Here is an 18,117-nt window from a genome sequence, read left to right as displayed (position 1 = left end):
AAAAGGTCACGACAAATAGTCAAATACCCTAAAAACAATATGAAGGATGCATTAATGGTTAAAAAAAAAAAAAAAAGAATCTGCCCACACTAGGATTATGTGTGTGTATATTCAATGGCCTCAAGCCCACACAAGGAAACAGAGTAATACGTCAAATGACTAAACAAAATCAATGAGAGGAGGTCACATGGAATTTGAAAAAGTTGATATTTCATTCCATTTCAAAGGGGGTTAATTACATCTTATAAGTAACCGAACAAAGTAAGAGTGTGAAGCTATCATCAGCTTGAGCTGACATAATCTAAATCACCATTTATCAATCAATCCAACTGCAATCACCTACAAGTGCAACACAGCTAATGCTACAATAGTACAATCTACCATCCAAAGGAATTGACAAGTACAATCTAGCCATTGAAGTGAATGGCCCTAAAGTGACCGATACTGGATACTAAAGTGTTAGAACTCAATGAATCAAAATTTTAAGAAAATGGTTCAAAAAAAGAACCTGGAAAAAAATTCAGCAAGTACTGGCGATAAGGATTCAGTTCCTTAATGCAAGAAAGGCACCATCAACCATGCTGAAGTTCATTGTTTAGGAGAAAAGCAGATAGCAATATCATAATTCCTTGATTATATGCACACTTACACTGATAGAAACTTTTGCTCATACTACATCAGTCATTGCTTCTTTTGTCAAAAATGAAACAAAATATGACGACCTGAAGCTCAAGGGGAACCTGTCCCTGGCTTTCACAAACGAGCCTTGTTCATTACTTCTTATTTTTCATCGGTGATAGATATCTCACAGACCATTGCCTAACCAAAAAACAGAAATATATATGATATATAATTCTACCTTTACACTTAATTACATCATCATTCACATTAGTGAAATTTTCTAGACCCTTCCAACTGGTGAAATGGGTGGATATGAGACATACCTAGCAGGGCCCTCTCCTTCAATTTGATTAGGTTCATTTGTTCCATCATTTAATATGGTTTCCCCTAAAGTTCTTTCTTCATACAAGGGAACTGATTCTGAAAGCTCACAGTGCTTTCCACTATCCCAAACAGCTATACAAATCGAAAATGCTTGCATAAAAGAAAGTGATGAATTGAACTCAACTGAATAGATACCGTCATTGAAAGAGGCCAAGCTGAAAAAAGGCATGTTGTCTTGTGCACCTCCCTGTTAGTTATAAATTAAAACAAAGACAAGATTCAGTTGACATTTTCTATTATAGTATAGTGGATGCTTTAGATTGACTAGAATAGGATTGAAAATCATACCTGGAAGAAAAGTTCAAATTGATTAGAAATTGAAGAACCTTTCAAAGAACTAGGGCGCTGGTTGCATTGGCTCTTATTAGACAGAATCCTAAGTTTGCAACCCAAATCCCAGCCACCGCAATCACATGCTCCACCAGATTTCCATCGTTGGATCAGTGATGAAGGTTCGCCTTTATTTGGCAGGCTATGTACACCACTTGGAAGTATGACTGTAGCATTAATGTCTCGAACACCCTCAAAAGAATCCTTTTTCCCGGAGTTGAGTTCAAGTTTTACGTCTGGCAGACACTCGTTTGATGTGGCCTCAGGCAAGCTCTGACGCTTATCAATCAGATACCCATCTCTGATTGAATTTCTGCTGTTCTTTTTTGGGATCTTGACAATAATAGCAGCCTGCTCATCATTTGGCTGGGAATCAGATGCTTGTGTATGTGCCTGTGCTACGTCCAAGGTAAGAAGAACAAATTCTCTAATGCTAAATTGATCCACATGGTTTGGCCTGGACAAATGAGAAAACTCAGAACCAGAAACCTTCATCTGGGCAACAATTTTAGGGGCATAATCCTGACCTTTGCCTTTTCCTCCTTGATTTATCCACATACCATTCTTTTTCCTGACTTCTTTAACAGCAAAGAATGTGTAAATGCATCCATAGTCACCCTTACTTGAAGAGCTTAACATCTTCACTGTAGCAGCAAGGATATTACTCTCATTATCAACAGCGAATGTGAGCAGAGGCAGCCCATTCTTTACTTGAACTCTGAGAAGAGCTTGAACTGCTGAAGATCCGCACTTTTTGTTCAGTGCTAAATCATTTACTGTTGTGCTGGTTGTGTCTGATTTCACTTTTGCTGGCTGCATAGTCATAGTTGAATGTCTTGTCCGTTCTGATGACTTACAGCCACCCTCTGCTACAATTGACTCCTGTAATTGATTGGTAAAACTGCGACAATTCACTGCCTTTGGTTTCAGAAGCGGCTCTATTAGTCTTCTCAAAGGGCTGGACCTTGCTCTGCTTTTAGCATTGAGTTTATCACCACAAGAAGTATCAACACCAGAAGCAACAAGATTCTCTGGCTTGGTTTTGGCAGAACTACATGTTGAGCTCATCTGAGGCATAGAAGAGCCCTCTTTGAGGCCAGAACTTTTGCTTATCTTACCCATGCTGAAGCTAAAACGACGGAAAGGTGAAGTGCTTCTAACTTTTTCAGATGCAACCTTGGGTACTTCTGTCTCCAATCCTTTGCAAGCCTCATTTGTAGCAGAACTTGTGTTTGTTGCATGAATAATTTTTTCCTCAAGATTTCTGCTTCTGGAAGAACAAATTTCTACCTTTGCTGCACAAGGTACAGATTGAGATCTCTCTGATTTAGAGCCATTATTATTTGCATCTACCAAACCCATGGCTTTAATCTGTAAATGTTTGCTACCACCAAGTTCAGATCGCAATGGACCTGAATGATAGAAACTGGAACTAAGCTCTCCACGGTGAGCCTCTTTAAATGTTTCTGTGAAGGTCCTCTGCCAAGGTTCTGTTTCCTCTTTACTCAACTTTGTTGTTAAATCAGAAAGGTTAGCTGCTCCTGAATGGTTCTTTTTGGCTAAATCTCCTGGCAAAAGGAGGACAACCGTGTTCCTTTTTTCAGTGACATCTTGGTTAGCCCCTTTTCCAACAACTTCTTGATATGTCTCTGCCTTTTTCATAAATTCACCACGTTGGTTCTTCATTTTCACCTTCTCACATGATACCATGTTATCTTTTACCCCATTTGGCACAGTTCCACTTTCTGAAACAATCTTTGGGAGCATTTCCCTTCTCTTGAACTTGTCCGGCTTGATATGTGGATTACTTTTGCAAGAGGATTTTTCTCTGATGAATTTTTCTTGAACAGTGAAGGTGCTTCTCTGGGTTGTCTTGAGATCTTGAAACTTTCCACTGCTTTCTCTGAAAGGCTTGACAAATTGCAAATGGCCCCTTTTGGGAACTGACATCGGATGAGATTCCAGTGAAGGTCGCTGTAACCTTTGATGACCAGGAGAGCAACTTTGACCTGTGCTTGAACGTGCAGATGATTCATCTGTTGATAATGAGGAAGAAGTGTTGCTGCTGGAAAGAGAAGAGATGCTACTTCTATGTGAAATCTGTTTATGGCTACCCTGCCATTTTTCAAGACGCCCCCACTCAAGGACCCCAACATTTAAAACTTTCTCTTGAGGTTTTTTTGCTCCTCTCTCCAGATAACTTGGTAATTTTGACATGTACTTCACAACCTCTTCTTCATCATTCGCCTTGATATCAGCATGTTGCTTTTTATGCTCCCGTGAAGATTCAGATGAGACATCTTTTCCACCTTTGGTAATTTCTGGATGAAGATCGGTGTGTGACAAGTTAGGCCTTTCTGGTTTAAACCTGCCTTGCATATTTGTCCTCTGGCTTTCTTGGTGCAACATGGTCTTTACAGAAGTTCCAAAGGATTAACCTCTTGAATTCCGTTTGAGCTCTAATTGGCATTCCATAGTCCGTATAGGTATTAACAACTTCAGATCCCTTTCAGCCGCACAGTTTGATTCAGTTCATCATCATTCATACCACTCTAGACATAAGAAAAAACATTATATAAGAATATTATAGAACCAGATCAAATTGAAAACAAAACAAGTCAATCACATGCATAGTGGCATAAGATTCTTGAAACAAATGTTGGATGAAACTTTAGTAACTAGAGCAACCAAGAGAACATAACCCCTAAAGCAACAAGCATTGATTCTCTTAACATTGATGAAGTTGTGGGATATCCCCACAAGCAGCTATAGTATTGAGTATTTAACTAGTCCTTACCCTTTAATAGCTAAACATCATTCAAAAAATGGCCAAAACTAAAAGCTCTTAATCTTTTTTGCAATATTATTATAACACTAAATAAACTTAGCATAAGCATCCCCGAACACTTAACAGTTGACATTAAAAATACTAATACACCAATAGAATGAAGAGCAGCAAATGCCAAAACTAAAGATTGCAACAAACCAGTTGCGCCATAAAACTTATTTCTCAAATAATATCTCCTAACTCAGTAAGCACTAGGGTTCCAGTCAAATTTGTTTCCTTCTGAGTACACCATAAATCAACCACAGATTGCTATGTGATTCCTAGCTAAACAATTAAAACCCATGCACTTTTCTTTTAATACTTTCCAGACTATGCATCAAAAACTAATTCACAATCACCAGAGCTCAAATCACTTAAAAAAACAAATTCACTACAAAAGTAGACCTCTAGCGAACAATTTCCGCTAAACGGTTCTAAAAATCTTATAAAAGTGAACGAAATTCTCAAAAGTTTAAAGAGCTCAAGGTTGATAAATTGAAACAGGGCGGTGAATACAAAATTGGAACTAAAACTGAAACCAGAGAATCTTGATGTACAGTTTGAAAAGAACCGACAGTGAGTGGTCCATACGACAACAAATAATTGAATGTAGTTCTTCAGATAAGGTAAAAATGAAGAGTTATTACCAATCCACTTTAAGTTTAATGAAAAGAGAAAATTGTCCACAGCTTATTCAAACTCACAAGCTTCTATGAACTAAAAACCTCGTTTATTTCACCAAATTAATCACACGCGATTTATTTTCTCTTTTTAGAAAAATAATAATTTCTTTAAAGAAAGATTCACTTCACTTTATCTCTTTTCTCTTTTAGGAATCCAAATTCTAACAAGTGTCCAATGTTTATCATATCATTCTTTACAAAAAAGAAAACAAAAGAAATGTACTTGTTAACTTCAGCACTCAACAGCATTAAAAAATTTTCCCGGGAACCAACCGGAAAAGGAAAAACATACCGGTCCGGGTACTGGAAAATGCTGAACGGAATCGCCGTCAGTAACGGAAAACACCAACGCCTAGGGGAAGAAACGCCACGTTTCGGCCGCGCATTGGACAGTAAAAAAAGGACAAACCAAAGAAGATCAGAGGCGAAAAACGAGAGATAAAAACGCCCGAAACAATGATGAATCTCCTCGAAAAAAAAAAACAATATAGCTTTTATGAAACAAAAATTTTCACTACAAAAATCCCAAAGCACAAAACAAAGTCGCAGCCAAAGAGAGATTTATTTATTTGGTTTAATGGCTCGAAGAGTAGACTAAAGACAGTCAAAGCGAGCGGAGAAAGTGGGTTGCGATAGTTTGTTGCAATTGATTAACGTTCTTTTTATTAAAAAAAGTAGTTTTTTAATCGGACGGTTGTTAGTGGAAGATTTATGAGAAATGATTAAAATCAAATGGTCACATCAGATCAGAGAGATGGGAGACGGGAGAGGGTTATGTTCGGGCGGACCGTACATAAAAAAGCTGATATATGAAAGTGGTGGGTCCACCGCTTGATTAGATCTTATATTTTGTGATCGGCGTCCATTATTGATTGATGAACGGTGTGATGGAGTCGTTGATCATCTGTATATACTGGGAGTTCTTCCGTCTTCACCATTCTGAATTCTCTCCGACTTAGATTAATTTCTATAAAATTTAAATTAATTTTTATCTATATATAACTTATATAAAAGAACATGCATTTCAACTGGAAAAATATTTTTTAAATTATATTATTAAAATTCACATTTAAAATAATTTTGATATTTAATTTAAAATTATTAGTTAAATAACTTAAAATGAAACATCAGTTATGATAATTAAAACTTTGGAAAAAATCTAATTTAATAAAAATAGTGAGAATTATGTATTTAAAAATAATTAAAATTTAAATTACAAAAACAAAATATAGAAAAGATATTTGTGATAATTATAATTATAATTTACAAGTATTAGTTAAAAAATATGCTAATTTTATTATTGTAAAATAGAATTATTATTTAAATAGAATTTTAAACATATTGATTATCACTTAATTAATTTGAGTTAATTATATTAATTAGTTATTATTTTGAATAATATTACTTTGCATTGATTATATAAAGTAAAACTATATTGTATGTTGAGTATGTTATATTTTAATTATTATTTGAAATTTTTGTTATAATATTTGAATTGTGATAAGTTAATATATTTTAATTATATTAAATAATTTCAAAAAATTGTTTTATTTTAATTACTGTAATTAAAAATATAATATTAAATATTTAAAATCACGTGCATGACATTAAAAATTAGTAAAATTTTAGATACAATTACAATTTAAAATTATTACAATTTTTAAATACAATTTTAGGAGTAAAAGATGGAGCTAACATTATTCAAACCGTATCAAATAAGTGTCTAATAAATATTTTAACCATCGCTCTATAAAATCAAGAATTTTAAAATTATTATAATTGATATTGGAATGATTTTTATTTATAGTAATTTAACTTTTTACAAAAGTATAAAAAAATAAAACGGTACACCAAATACTAAAAAATCTACCAAATATAAAATTAGATAATAGAAATGAGACATTGATTTATAATAGTCTATAAAAAATAGCTAATAGAATTGATTTCAAAGTTTAAATGGTAAAATTAAATTAATTCCAAAAATAGTTAGAAAATATATTTTATTGAGTAAAATATGTTTATAATCTTTCTACTTTTAAAAATTAGGATTTTAGTCTTTGTATTTGTATTTTTAAGAATTCATCTCATTACTTTTAGATTTCAAAATTCAGGTTTAGTTGTTAAATATTGTTAATTTTTTGTTAATTTCAGGCTAATACAACATTTATTTTTTAATTACATAGCTATCAAGTGAGTAGTTTTTTTTTATTATTTCAAAATGTCACAACAACAATTTTAACTAAAAAATTAATTATGTTAATAGTTGGACATTGTGAAAAATAAAATAAAATAACACACAAATTTTACGTGAAAACCCTTTCGGGAAAAAATCAAGGGCAGAGGAGAAGAAAATTCACTATGTCGAAAATTTTGAATCAATACAAGAGGAATAGACTATGTCTATTTATAGGCTTGTAAAGTCATATTCTAGTAGGATTGAAACACCTTATCATAATCAATATAAAATAGATGGAGTTTAATAAGGTTTAAAAAACCTTATTCTAAAATAAAATAAAAGAAGTCTAGTTCTATATGGATTTTACTTTTATTTTATTTTCCATCGTATTTTATTTAAATAAGAATTTCGGTCACTTAATTCTAACAATCCCCACATTGACACAAATTCTCAATGAACAAGTTCTTCATCGCGAACTTTCAATAAACAAGTTCTCCACCTCTTCCATAAAACCCCTTAAGGGTTTAACTTCAACAATGTACACCAACCAAGTCTAAGCAATGCTCAAACTTGGTTATAGGAAGTGACTTAGTCATCATATCTGCAAGATTTTCATGAGTACTAATTTTGCTCACAACAATATCACCACGAGCAATAATATCACGAACAAAATGATACCGAACATCAATGTGTTTTGTTCTCTCATGAAACATTTGATCTTTTGTAAGAAAGATGACACTGATTGTCACAAAATATCGTGCTAATTTGAAGGTCTTTATTGAGTTCACTAAAGAGTCCCTTCAACCAAATAGCTTCTTTACAAGCCTCAGTAATCGCCATGTACTCAGCTTCAGTGGTAGACAAAGCGACTGTAGATTGCAAAGTAGCTTTCCAACTGATTGCACAACCTCCGATTGTAAAGACATAACCTGTGAGAGATCTTCTTTTATCAAGGTTTCCAGCAAAATCAACATCAACATACCCAATGACTCCATCTCTAGTTCTTCCAAACTGTAAGCAAACATCAGTAGTACCTCGTAAGTATCTTAAAATCCACTGAACTGCTTTCCAGTGTTCTTTACCGGGATTCGCCATGTATCTGCTAACTGCACTGACTGCATATGATAAATCGGGACGTGAGCAAACCATAGCATACATGAGAAATCCCACTACACTAGAGTATGGAACATGTGACATGTACTCAATTTCATCATCTGATTGTGGAGACAAAGCAGATGAAAGTCTGACATGGGCTGCTAAAGGAGTACTAACAGGCTTAGCACTTTGCATATTGAACCTGCAAAGAACTTTCTTAATGTACCCTTTCTGACTTAGGTACAATTTACTTGCTTTTCTATCTCTGAGAATCTCCATACCAAGTATCTTCTTTGCTGGTCCTAAATCTTTCATCTCAAATTCTTCACTTATTTGGGCTTTGACCTTTCTTATCTCTCCTTTATCTTTTGCTGCTATCAACATGTCATCAACATAAAGAAGTAGAAACACAAAAGAACCATCACTGTTTTTCTTAAAGTAAACACAACTGTCTAAACTACTTCTTTTGAAATCATGAGAAGTCATAAAGGAATCAAACCTCTTGTACCATTGTCTTGGTGACTGTTTCAAACCGTAGAGGGACTTTCTCAGTAAGCAAACATAGTCCTCTTTTTCTGAGACTATAAAACCCTCTGGTTGTTGCATGTAAATATCCTCCTCAAGTTCTCCATGCAGAAATGCAGTTTTTACATCTAACTACTCAAGCTCCAAATTATGCATGGCCACAATACCAAGCAAAGCTCGAATCGAACTATGCTTAACAACTAGAGAGAACACATCTGTGAAGCCCACTCCTGGAAATTGACTATAACCATTTGCAACAAGCCTTGCTTTATAACTGGGTGCTTCAACTCCTGGAGTCCCTTCTTTCTTTTTAAACACCCATTTACAACGAACAGCCTTTTTACCTTTAGGAAGTTTCATAAGGTCCCATGTTCTGTTTTTATGGAGTGATTCCATCTTTTCTTGCATAGCAAACATCCACTTTTCTGAGTCTTCACAGCTAACCGCCTCAGAATAATTAGATGGTTATTGATTTGCATCTCTATCTTTAACCACATTTAAAGCATAAGCAACAAAATCAGCTTCGGCATACTTCTTTGGAGGTTTAATTTCTCTTCTAGTTCTGTTTTTGGCGATAGAGTATTGTGGTGAAGAAGCAACTCTATTCTCAATTTTTGTTATGACTTGAGGAGTTGACTCTGTATTAATCTGATGCTTTACCTACTTTTGGTTTTCTTTATTAGAAGAGTCTTTAAGAGATAAGTAAGGTAGCATAGCAGTTTCATCAAAAACAACATCTCTGCTAATCACAACTTTTCTAGTTAGGTAGCATAGCAGTTTCATCAAAAACAACATCTCTGCTAATCACAACTTTTCTATTTTTAGGACACCATAACTTATACCCTTTTACACCAGCTTTATAACTAAGAAAATCGCATTTAAAGGATATCAGTTCCAATTTTTCATTATCAACATGAGCATACGCAGGACACACAAAATCTTTAAATCAGAATAATTAGCAGGATTACTAGACCATACCTCTTGTGGAGTATTTTTCTTAATGGCAACGGATGGAGATCGGTTGATAAAAAAATATGCAGTAGAGGCTGCTTCTACCCAAAATGACTTCAGTAAGTCGGCATTTGACAACATACATCCAACCTTCTCCATGATCGTTCTGTTCATTCGTTCTGCAACGCTATTTTGCTGTGGAGTATGACGAACTGTCAAGTGTCTCATGATCCTTTCTGACTTGCACAATCTATTAAACTCATCAGAACAAAACTCTAAGCTATTGTCTGTACAGAGGTATTTTATCTGTTTTCCCGTCTTTTTTTCAATCATAATTTTCCAAGACTTAAATGCGGAAAACACATCGCTTTTCTGCTTCAGGAAGAACGCCCAAACTTTTCTGGAAAAATCATCAATAAAGGTTAGCATATAATTAGCTCCACCTCTCGAAGGCACCCTGGATGGCCACCACAGATCAGAATGAATATACTCCAATGTTCCTTTCATGTTATGAATTCCTCTAGTGAATCGAACTCTCTTTTGCTTCCCAAAAACACAGTGCTCACAGAAATTCAGTTTGCAAATTCCTTGCCGATCAATAAGCCCTCTTTTGCTCAATTCTGCCATGCTATTCTCACTCATATGCCCTAGACGCATATGTCAAAGTTTAGTAATATCATCATCTGACAAGTAAGATGAAGTGACAGCTGCATCACCAGTAACAGTAGAACCCTGCAAAACATATAACTTGGCAATTTTTCTCTGCCATTTCATCACAACAAGGGACCCTTTGAAAATCTTTAAAACCCAACTTTCAGCTGTGTATCTGTACCCTTTTGAATCAAGAGTACTCAACAAAATTAAATTTCTTTTCAATTTTGGAACATGCCGTACGTCACTAAGTGTTCTGACAACTCCATCAAACATCTTAACTTTAATTGTTCCAACACCTGCAATTTTACATGAAGTATTATTTCCCATCAAAACAACACCTTCAGACACTGTTTCATAAGTTTTAAACCAATCCCGATTGGGACTCATATGGAAGGTATAGCCTGAATCAAGTATCCACTCCTCACTTACTTTAGAATCATTAACAGAAGCGACTATAAATTCACCATCACTGTAGTCTTCTACAACATCAGCTTCACTGAAATTTTCTGGTTGTTTTTCCTTTTGATTCGCAGCCTCCCTTTTAATATTATTTTGTAGCTTATAGCACTCAGATTTAATGTGTCATTTCTTCTTGCAGAAGTTATAAGTTTTACCTCTATTTGAAGACTTCGATCTACCCTTAGATTTACCACTAGGATTCCGTTCCTATGTCCTACCACGATCATCATCAGCATTTCGATCTAGTCTCCCATAAATAATGAGACCCTCTCCCTGAGAGTCGGGTTTAACCACAAGATGTTTCATCTTATCATACGAGGTTAAAGAATCATAAACCTCATCAACTGTGAGAGACTCGCGGCTATATAAAATCGTGTCTCTAAAGGTCGAATAAGCAGAGGCAACGAACAAAGTAGAATCAACCTAGATCTTTCTTATCATCTTGAACCTCCATGGCCTCCAAGTTTGAGAGAATTTCTTTAAACAACATTAAGTGTTCGTGTCTGAACGCACCTTCCTCTAAACGATGAGTATAAAGATGTCGCTTCATATGCGACTTGCTTGTTAGAGTTTTCGACATACATATTTGTTCTAGCCTCTTCCATAATCTGATGGCGGTCTTCTCTTTCATCACATCTTGTAAAATTCCGTTGGACAAATGCAGATGTAATTGTGTTAACGCCTTTTGATCCTTACGCTTCTTCTCTTCATCTGTTAATGTCGAAGGCATCTTATCTATCCCTAGCAGGGCATTCTCTAAATCCATCTGCGCAAGAACTGCTTGCATCTTAATCTGCCAAATGCAAATCTGGTGTTGCGATCCAACAGCGAAATTTCATACTTTAAAGACGCCATTACTGTGATTGAGATGAACAACCTGGAAACTCTGATACCAATTTGTGAAAAATAAAATAAAAAAATTAAAATAAAAAACACACAAATTTTACGTGAAAACCCTTTCGGGAAAAACCACGGGCAGAGGAGAAGAAAATTCACTATGTCGAAAATTTGAATCAATACAAGAGGAATAGACTATGTCTATTTATTGGCTTGTAAAGTCATATTCTAGTAGGATTGAAACACCTTATCCTAATCAATATAAAATAGATGGAGTTTAATAAGGTTTAAAAAACCTTATTCTAAAATAAAATAAAAGAAGTCTAGTTCTATATGGATTTTACTTTTATTTTATTTTCCATTGTATTTTATTTAAATAAGAATTTGGGTCACTTAATTCTAACAGACATAATTTTAGAAATCTGAAAAGTAAAATGACTAAATTTCTAATTTTTGAAAAATACAAGGACTATATGCATATTGTAACCTTATTTACTACGAGTAATAGTGGATCTTAATTTTTATTTTAATATTATAAAATTGATGGTTCCTGGTCTTATTGCATCGTGAGTTCTTCTACTTAAGCTTAGTTTGGATAGACGGTACATTTACCTCCGGTGAGGTTAAAAATAATTATGGCGGTGAGATAGTTCCTGTAGCGATGAGATTCGATACCGTAGCAATGAGATTAGAAACAGTTGTAAGGTGTATGTTTGGATTTAAACACAGCTGTAACAGTGAGGTGAGAATAGAAAATGACTATTAAGGATAAGGGTGAGCAAAATTCGATCCGATTTGAAAATATTGAAAAAAATTTGAATTTGAATTAATCAAATCGAGTTATTTGAGTTATTCGAGTCAACTCGAATAAGTAATTCGATTTTCGAGTTTGAACTGAGTTAAATTTTACAATTCGAATAATTTGAATAATTTGAATAATTTGAATAACATATTGGTGTAAACCCTTTAGTTCCTATCAATTTTGAAAATGAACAAATAAGTCTTTCTCAATAAAAATTACAAAAATAAATAAATTTTAAAAATTTATAAAACTTTCAAAATTTATATTTTGAATTTTTAAAAAATCTAAAGAATATATAAAGAAAGTTTAAAATTTTAAAATTTTCTAAAATAATAATTTTGAGACCTAAATAAAGTTAATTTATACTTCAAGTTTATCATTCTAAAGTATCTTATTACTATTTTACTTTGAAAAAGTTTTCAAATATATGTGGTTTTCAATTTATGTGCTTAAATATGAAATTAGTTATATTGTAACAAGATTTTAATTTGACATGTTTAATTGTCATTGTTAGAATTAAGTGACCCAAATTCTTATTTAAATAAAATACGATGGAAAATAAAATAAAAGTAAAATCTATATAGAACTAGACTTCTTTTATTTTATTTTAAAATAAGGTTTTTTAAACCTTATTAAACTTCATCTATTTTATATTGATTAGGATAAGGTATTTCAATTCTACTAGAATATGGCTTTACAAGCCTATAAATAGACATAGTCTATTCCTCTTGTATCGATTCAAAATTTTTGACATAGTGAATTTTCTTCTCCTCTGCCCGTGATTTTTTCCCGAAAGGGTTTCCACGTAAAATTTGTGTGTTCTTTATTTTTATTTTATTTTATTTTTCTCAAACTGGTATCAGAGCTTCCAGGTTATTCATCTCGATCACGGTAATGGCGTCTTTGAAGTATGAAATTCCGCTATTGGATCGCAGCACCAGATTTGCGTTGTGGCAAATTAAGATGCAAGCAGTTCTTGCACAGATGGATCTGGAAGATGCCCTGCTAGGGATAGATAAGATGCCTTCGACATTAACAGATGAAGAGAAGAAGCGTAATGATCGAAAGGCGTTAACACAATTACATCTGTATTTGTCCAACGAAATTTTACAGGATGTGATGAAAGAGAAAACTGCCGCTGCATTATGGAAGAGGCTAGAACAAATATGTATGTCGAAAACTCTAACAAGCAAGTTGCATATGAAGCATCGTCTTTATGCTCATCGTTTGGAGGAAGGTGCGTTTGTACACGAACACTTAACAGTGTTTAAAGAAATTCTCTCAAACTTGGAGGCCATGGAGGTTCAGTATGATAAGGAAGATCTAGGGTTGATTCTACTTTGTTCGTTGTTCTGCCTTATTCAACCTTTAGAGACACGATTTTATATAGCCGCGAGTCTCTCACAGTTGATGAGGTTTATGATTCTTTAACCTCGTATGATAAGATGAAGCATCTTATGGTTAAACCCGACTCTCAGAGAAAGGGTCTCATTGTTCATGGGAGACAAGATCGGAATGCTGATGATGATTGTGGCAGGACACATGAACGGAATCCTCGTGGTAAATCTAAAGGTAGATCGAAGTCTTCAAACAGAGGTAAAACTTGTAACTTCTGCAAGAAGAAATGGCACATTAAATCTTAGTGCTATAAGCTACAAAATAAGATTAAAAGGGAGTCTGCGAATCAAAAAGAAAAACAACAGAAAATTCCGGTGAAGTTGATGTTTTAGAAGATTACAGCGATGGTGAACTTCTAGTTGCTTCTATCAATGATTCTAAAGTAAGCGAAGAATGGATACTTGATTCAGGCTGCACCTTTCATATGAGTCCCAATCGGGATTGGTTTACAACTTACGAAACAGTGTCTGAAGGTGTTATTTTGATGGGAAATAATGCTTCGTGTAAAATCGTAGGTGTTGAAACAGTTAAAGTTAAGATGTTTGATGGAGTTTTCAGAACACTTAGTGAGGTACGACATGTTTCAGAATTGAAGAGAAATTTAATTTCGTTAAGTACTCTTGATTCAAAAGGGTACAGATATACAGCTGAAAGTGGGATTTTAAAGATTTCCAAAGGTTCCTTTGTTGTGATGAAAAGGAAAAGAAAAACTTCCAAGTTATATGTTTTGCAGGGTTCTACTGTTACTGGTGATGCAGCTGTCGCTTCTTCTTCCTTGTCAGATGATGATATTACTAAACTTTGGTATATACGCCTAGGGCATATGAGTGAGAATGGCATGGTAGAATTGAGTAAAAGAGGACTTCTTGATGGGCAAGGGATTTACAAACTAAATTTCTGTGAGCATTGTGTTTTTGGGAAGCAAAAGAGAGTTTCATTCACTAGAGGAATCCATAATACGAAGGGAACGTTGGAGTATATTCATTCTGATCTGTGGGGGCCATCCAGAGTGTCTTCGAGAGGTGGAGTTAATTATATGCTAACCTTTATTGATGAATTTTCCAGAAAAATTTGGGCGTTCTTCTTGAAGCAGAAAAGTGATGTGTTTTCCGCATTTAAGTCTTGAAAAATTATGATTGAAAAACAGATGGGAAAACAGATAAAATACCTCCGCACAGACAATGGCTTAGAGTTCTGTTCTGATGAGTTTAATAGATTGTGCAAGTCAGAAGGAATCATGAGACACTTGACAGTTCGTCATACTCCATAGTAAAACAGCGTTGCAGAACGAATGAACAGAACGATCATGAAGAAGGTTCGATGTATATTGTCAAATGCCAACTTATCGAAGTCATTTTGGGCAGAAGCAGCCTCTACTGCATGTTTTTTGATCAACCGATCTCCATCCATTGCCATTGAGAAAAAGACTCCACAAGAGGTATGGTCTGGTAATCCTGCTAATTATTCTGATTTAAAGATTTTTGGGTGTCCTGCGAATGCTCATGTTGATAATGGAAAATTGGAACCGAGATCTATTAAATGAGTTTTTCTTGGTTATAAAGTTGGTGTAAAAGGGTATAAGTTATGGTATCTTGAAAATAGAAAAGTTGTGATTAGCAGAGATGTTGTTTTTGATGAAACTGCTATGCTACCTAACTTATCTCTTAAAGACTCTTCCAATAAAAAAAATCAAAAGCAGGTGGAGCATCAGATTAATACAAAGTCAACTCCTCAAGCCAGAACAAGAATTGAGAATAGAGTTGCTTCTTCACCACAATACTCTATCGCCAAAAATAGAACTAGGAGAGAAATTAAACCTCCAAAAAAGTATGCCAAGGCTGATCTAGTTGCTTATGCTTTAAATGTGGCTGAAGATATAGATGCGAATCAAGAACCATCTAATTATTCTGAGGCGGTTAGTTGTGAAGACTCAGAAAAGTGGATGTTTGCAATGCAAGAACAGATGGAATCCCTCCACAAAAACAGAACATGGGACCTTGTGAAACTTCCTAAAGGTAAAAAGCCTGTTCGTTGTAAATGGGTGTTTAAAAAGAAAGAAGGGACTCTAGGAGTTGAAGAACCCAGATATAAAGCAAGGCTTATTGTAAAGGGTTACAGTCAAATTCCAGGAGTGGACTTCACAGATGTGTTCTTTCCAGTTGTTAAGCATAGTTCGATTCGAGCTTTGCTTGGTATTGTGGCCATGCATGATTTGGAGCTTTAGCAATTAGATGTAAAAACTGCATTTCTGCATGGAGAACTTGAGGAGGATATTTACATGCAACAACCAGAGGGTTTTATAGTCTCAGAAAAAGATGACTATGTTTGCTTGCTGAGAAAGTCCCTTTACGATTTGAAACAGTCACCAAGACAGTGGTACAAGAGGTTTGATTCCTTTATGACTTCTCATAATTTCAAAAGAAGTAGTTTAGATAGTTGTGTTTACTTTAAGAAAAACAGTGATGGTTTTTTTGTGTATCTACTTCTTTATGTTGATGATATGTTGATAGCAGTAAAAGATAAAGGAGAGATAAGAAAGGTCAAAGCCCAACTAAGGGAAGAATTTGAGATGAAAGATTTAGGACTAGCAAAGAAGATACTTGGTATAGAGATTCTCAGAGATAGAAAAGCAAGTAAATTGTACCTAAGTCAGAAGGGGTACATTGAAAAAGTTCTTTGCAGGTTCAATATGCAGAGTGCTAAGCCTGTTAGTACTCCTTTAGCAGCCCATTTCAGACTTTCATCGGTTTTGTCTCCACAATCAGATGATGAGATTGAGTACATGTCACATGTTCTGTACTCTAGTGCAGTGGGATCTCTCATGTATGCTATGATTTGTTTACGTCCAGATTTATCATATGTAGTCAGTGTAGTTAGCAGATACATGGCAAATCCCAAAGAAAGAACATTGGAAAGCGATTGATGGATTTTAAGATACTTACGAGGCACTACCGATGTTTGCTTACAGCTTGGAAGAACTAAATAAGGAGTCATAGGGTATGTTGATGCTGATTTTGCTGGAGACCTTGATAGAAGAAGATCTCTCACAGGTTACATCTTTACAATCGGAGGTTGTGCAATTAGTTGGAAAGCCACTTTGCAAACTACAGTCGCTTTGTCTACCACTGAAGTTGAATACATGGCGATTACTGAGTCTTGTAAAGAAGCTATTTGGTTAAAAGGACTATTTAGTGAACTCAATGAAGGCCTTCAAATCAGTACAGTATTTTGTGACAGTCAGAGTGCCATATTCCTTACAAAAGATCAAATGTTTCATGAGAGAACAAAACATATTGATGTTTGGTATCATTTTGTTCGTGATATTATTGCTCGTGGTGATATTGTTGTGAGCAAAATTAGTACTCATGAAAATCTTGCAGATATGATGACTAAGTCACTTCCTATAACCAAGTTTGAGCATTGCTTAGACTTGGTTGGTGTACATTGTTGAAGTTAAACCCTTAAGGGGTTTTATGGAAGAGGTGGAGAACTTGTTTATTGAAAGTTTACGATGAAGAACTTGTTCATTGAGAATTTGTCTTAAGGTGGAGATTGTTAGAATTAAGTAATCCAAATTCTTATTTAAATAAAATACGATGGAAAATAAAATAAAAGTAAAATCCATATAGAACCAGACTTCTTTTATTTTATTTTAGAATAAGGTTTTTAAACCTTATTAAACTTTATCTATTTTATATTGATTAGGATAAGGTGTTTCAATCCTACTAGAATATAGATTTACAAGCCTATAAATAGACATAGTCTATTCCTCTTGTATCGATTCAAAATTTTTGACATAGTGAATTTTCTTCTCCTCTGCCCGTGGTTTTTTCCCGAACGGGTTTCCACATAAAATTTGTGTGTTCTTTATTTTTATTTTTATTTTATTTTATTTTTCTCAGTCTTTAATTTAATTCGAATAATTTTACTCGATTCGATTCGACTCAAATTTCATTTTACTCGACTCAACTCCAAAAGAATTTCAAATCGAGTTAGGATGATAAAATAGGACTCGTTAACTCGATTAACTTGAAATTTTTTTACTCGATTCGATCAAACGCTCACTCCTAATTAAAGACATTAGATTAGAAATGTTATATAATAGAATTTTTTTAAATTATTGTACTTTTATGAAATTATTAAAAATATGTGAATTTATAAATTTATTTAATAAAATATTAAAAATTATCTTCGATATATTATTATAAATATTTTAATTAATTATATAATGAGTGTTTAGGTTCTCAAATTTGAAAACAAATAAGATTAAGACATAAATTAATTTAACTTTCAAGCATAAAAAGAAAAGAAAAATAATAAATAAAAATATGGGTATTTTTGTGAGTTAAAGATATTTTCTGCTTTATTGTGCTGG

At 34.1% G+C, this 18,117-nt stretch overlaps 1 protein-coding gene across 7 annotated transcripts; it reads right to left on the bottom strand.

The window, feature by feature from the left end:
* Nucleotides 1-193: 193 nt before the first annotated feature.
* On the bottom strand, nt 194-5,820 carry LOC108483660 (uncharacterized). Of its 7 annotated transcripts, none has more exons than XM_017787173.2 (3): nt 5,138-5,820; nt 1,294-3,887; nt 194-1,192 (listed from the first exon to the last, which is right to left on the bottom strand). In XM_017787173.2, the coding sequence occupies exons 2-3, from the start codon at nt 3,742-3,744 to the stop codon at nt 902-904; spliced, it is 2,742 nt and encodes a 913-aa protein (XP_017642662.1). In that variant the 5' UTR covers nt 3,745-3,887; nt 5,138-5,820; the 3' UTR covers nt 194-901. The 7 variants fall into 7 exon arrangements, with proteins under 7 accessions (XP_017642662.1, XP_017642665.1, XP_052883146.1 ...); XM_017787176.2 differs by lacking the exon at nt 5,138-5,820 and adding an exon at nt 4,720-5,131; XM_053027186.1 differs by lacking the exon at nt 5,138-5,820 and adding an exon at nt 4,754-5,131.
* Between the last annotated feature and the right edge of the window lie 12,297 nt (nt 5,821-18,117).

This window comes from Gossypium arboreum, chromosome 1 (assembly GCF_025698485.1).
Source record: "Gossypium arboreum isolate Shixiya-1 chromosome 1, ASM2569848v2, whole genome shotgun sequence".
Classification (NCBI taxonomy): domain Eukaryota; kingdom Viridiplantae; phylum Streptophyta; class Magnoliopsida; order Malvales; family Malvaceae; genus Gossypium; species Gossypium arboreum.
The sequence above is the reverse complement of the archived record's forward strand: the minus strand, read 5'-3'. Positions and strand labels throughout refer to the sequence as shown.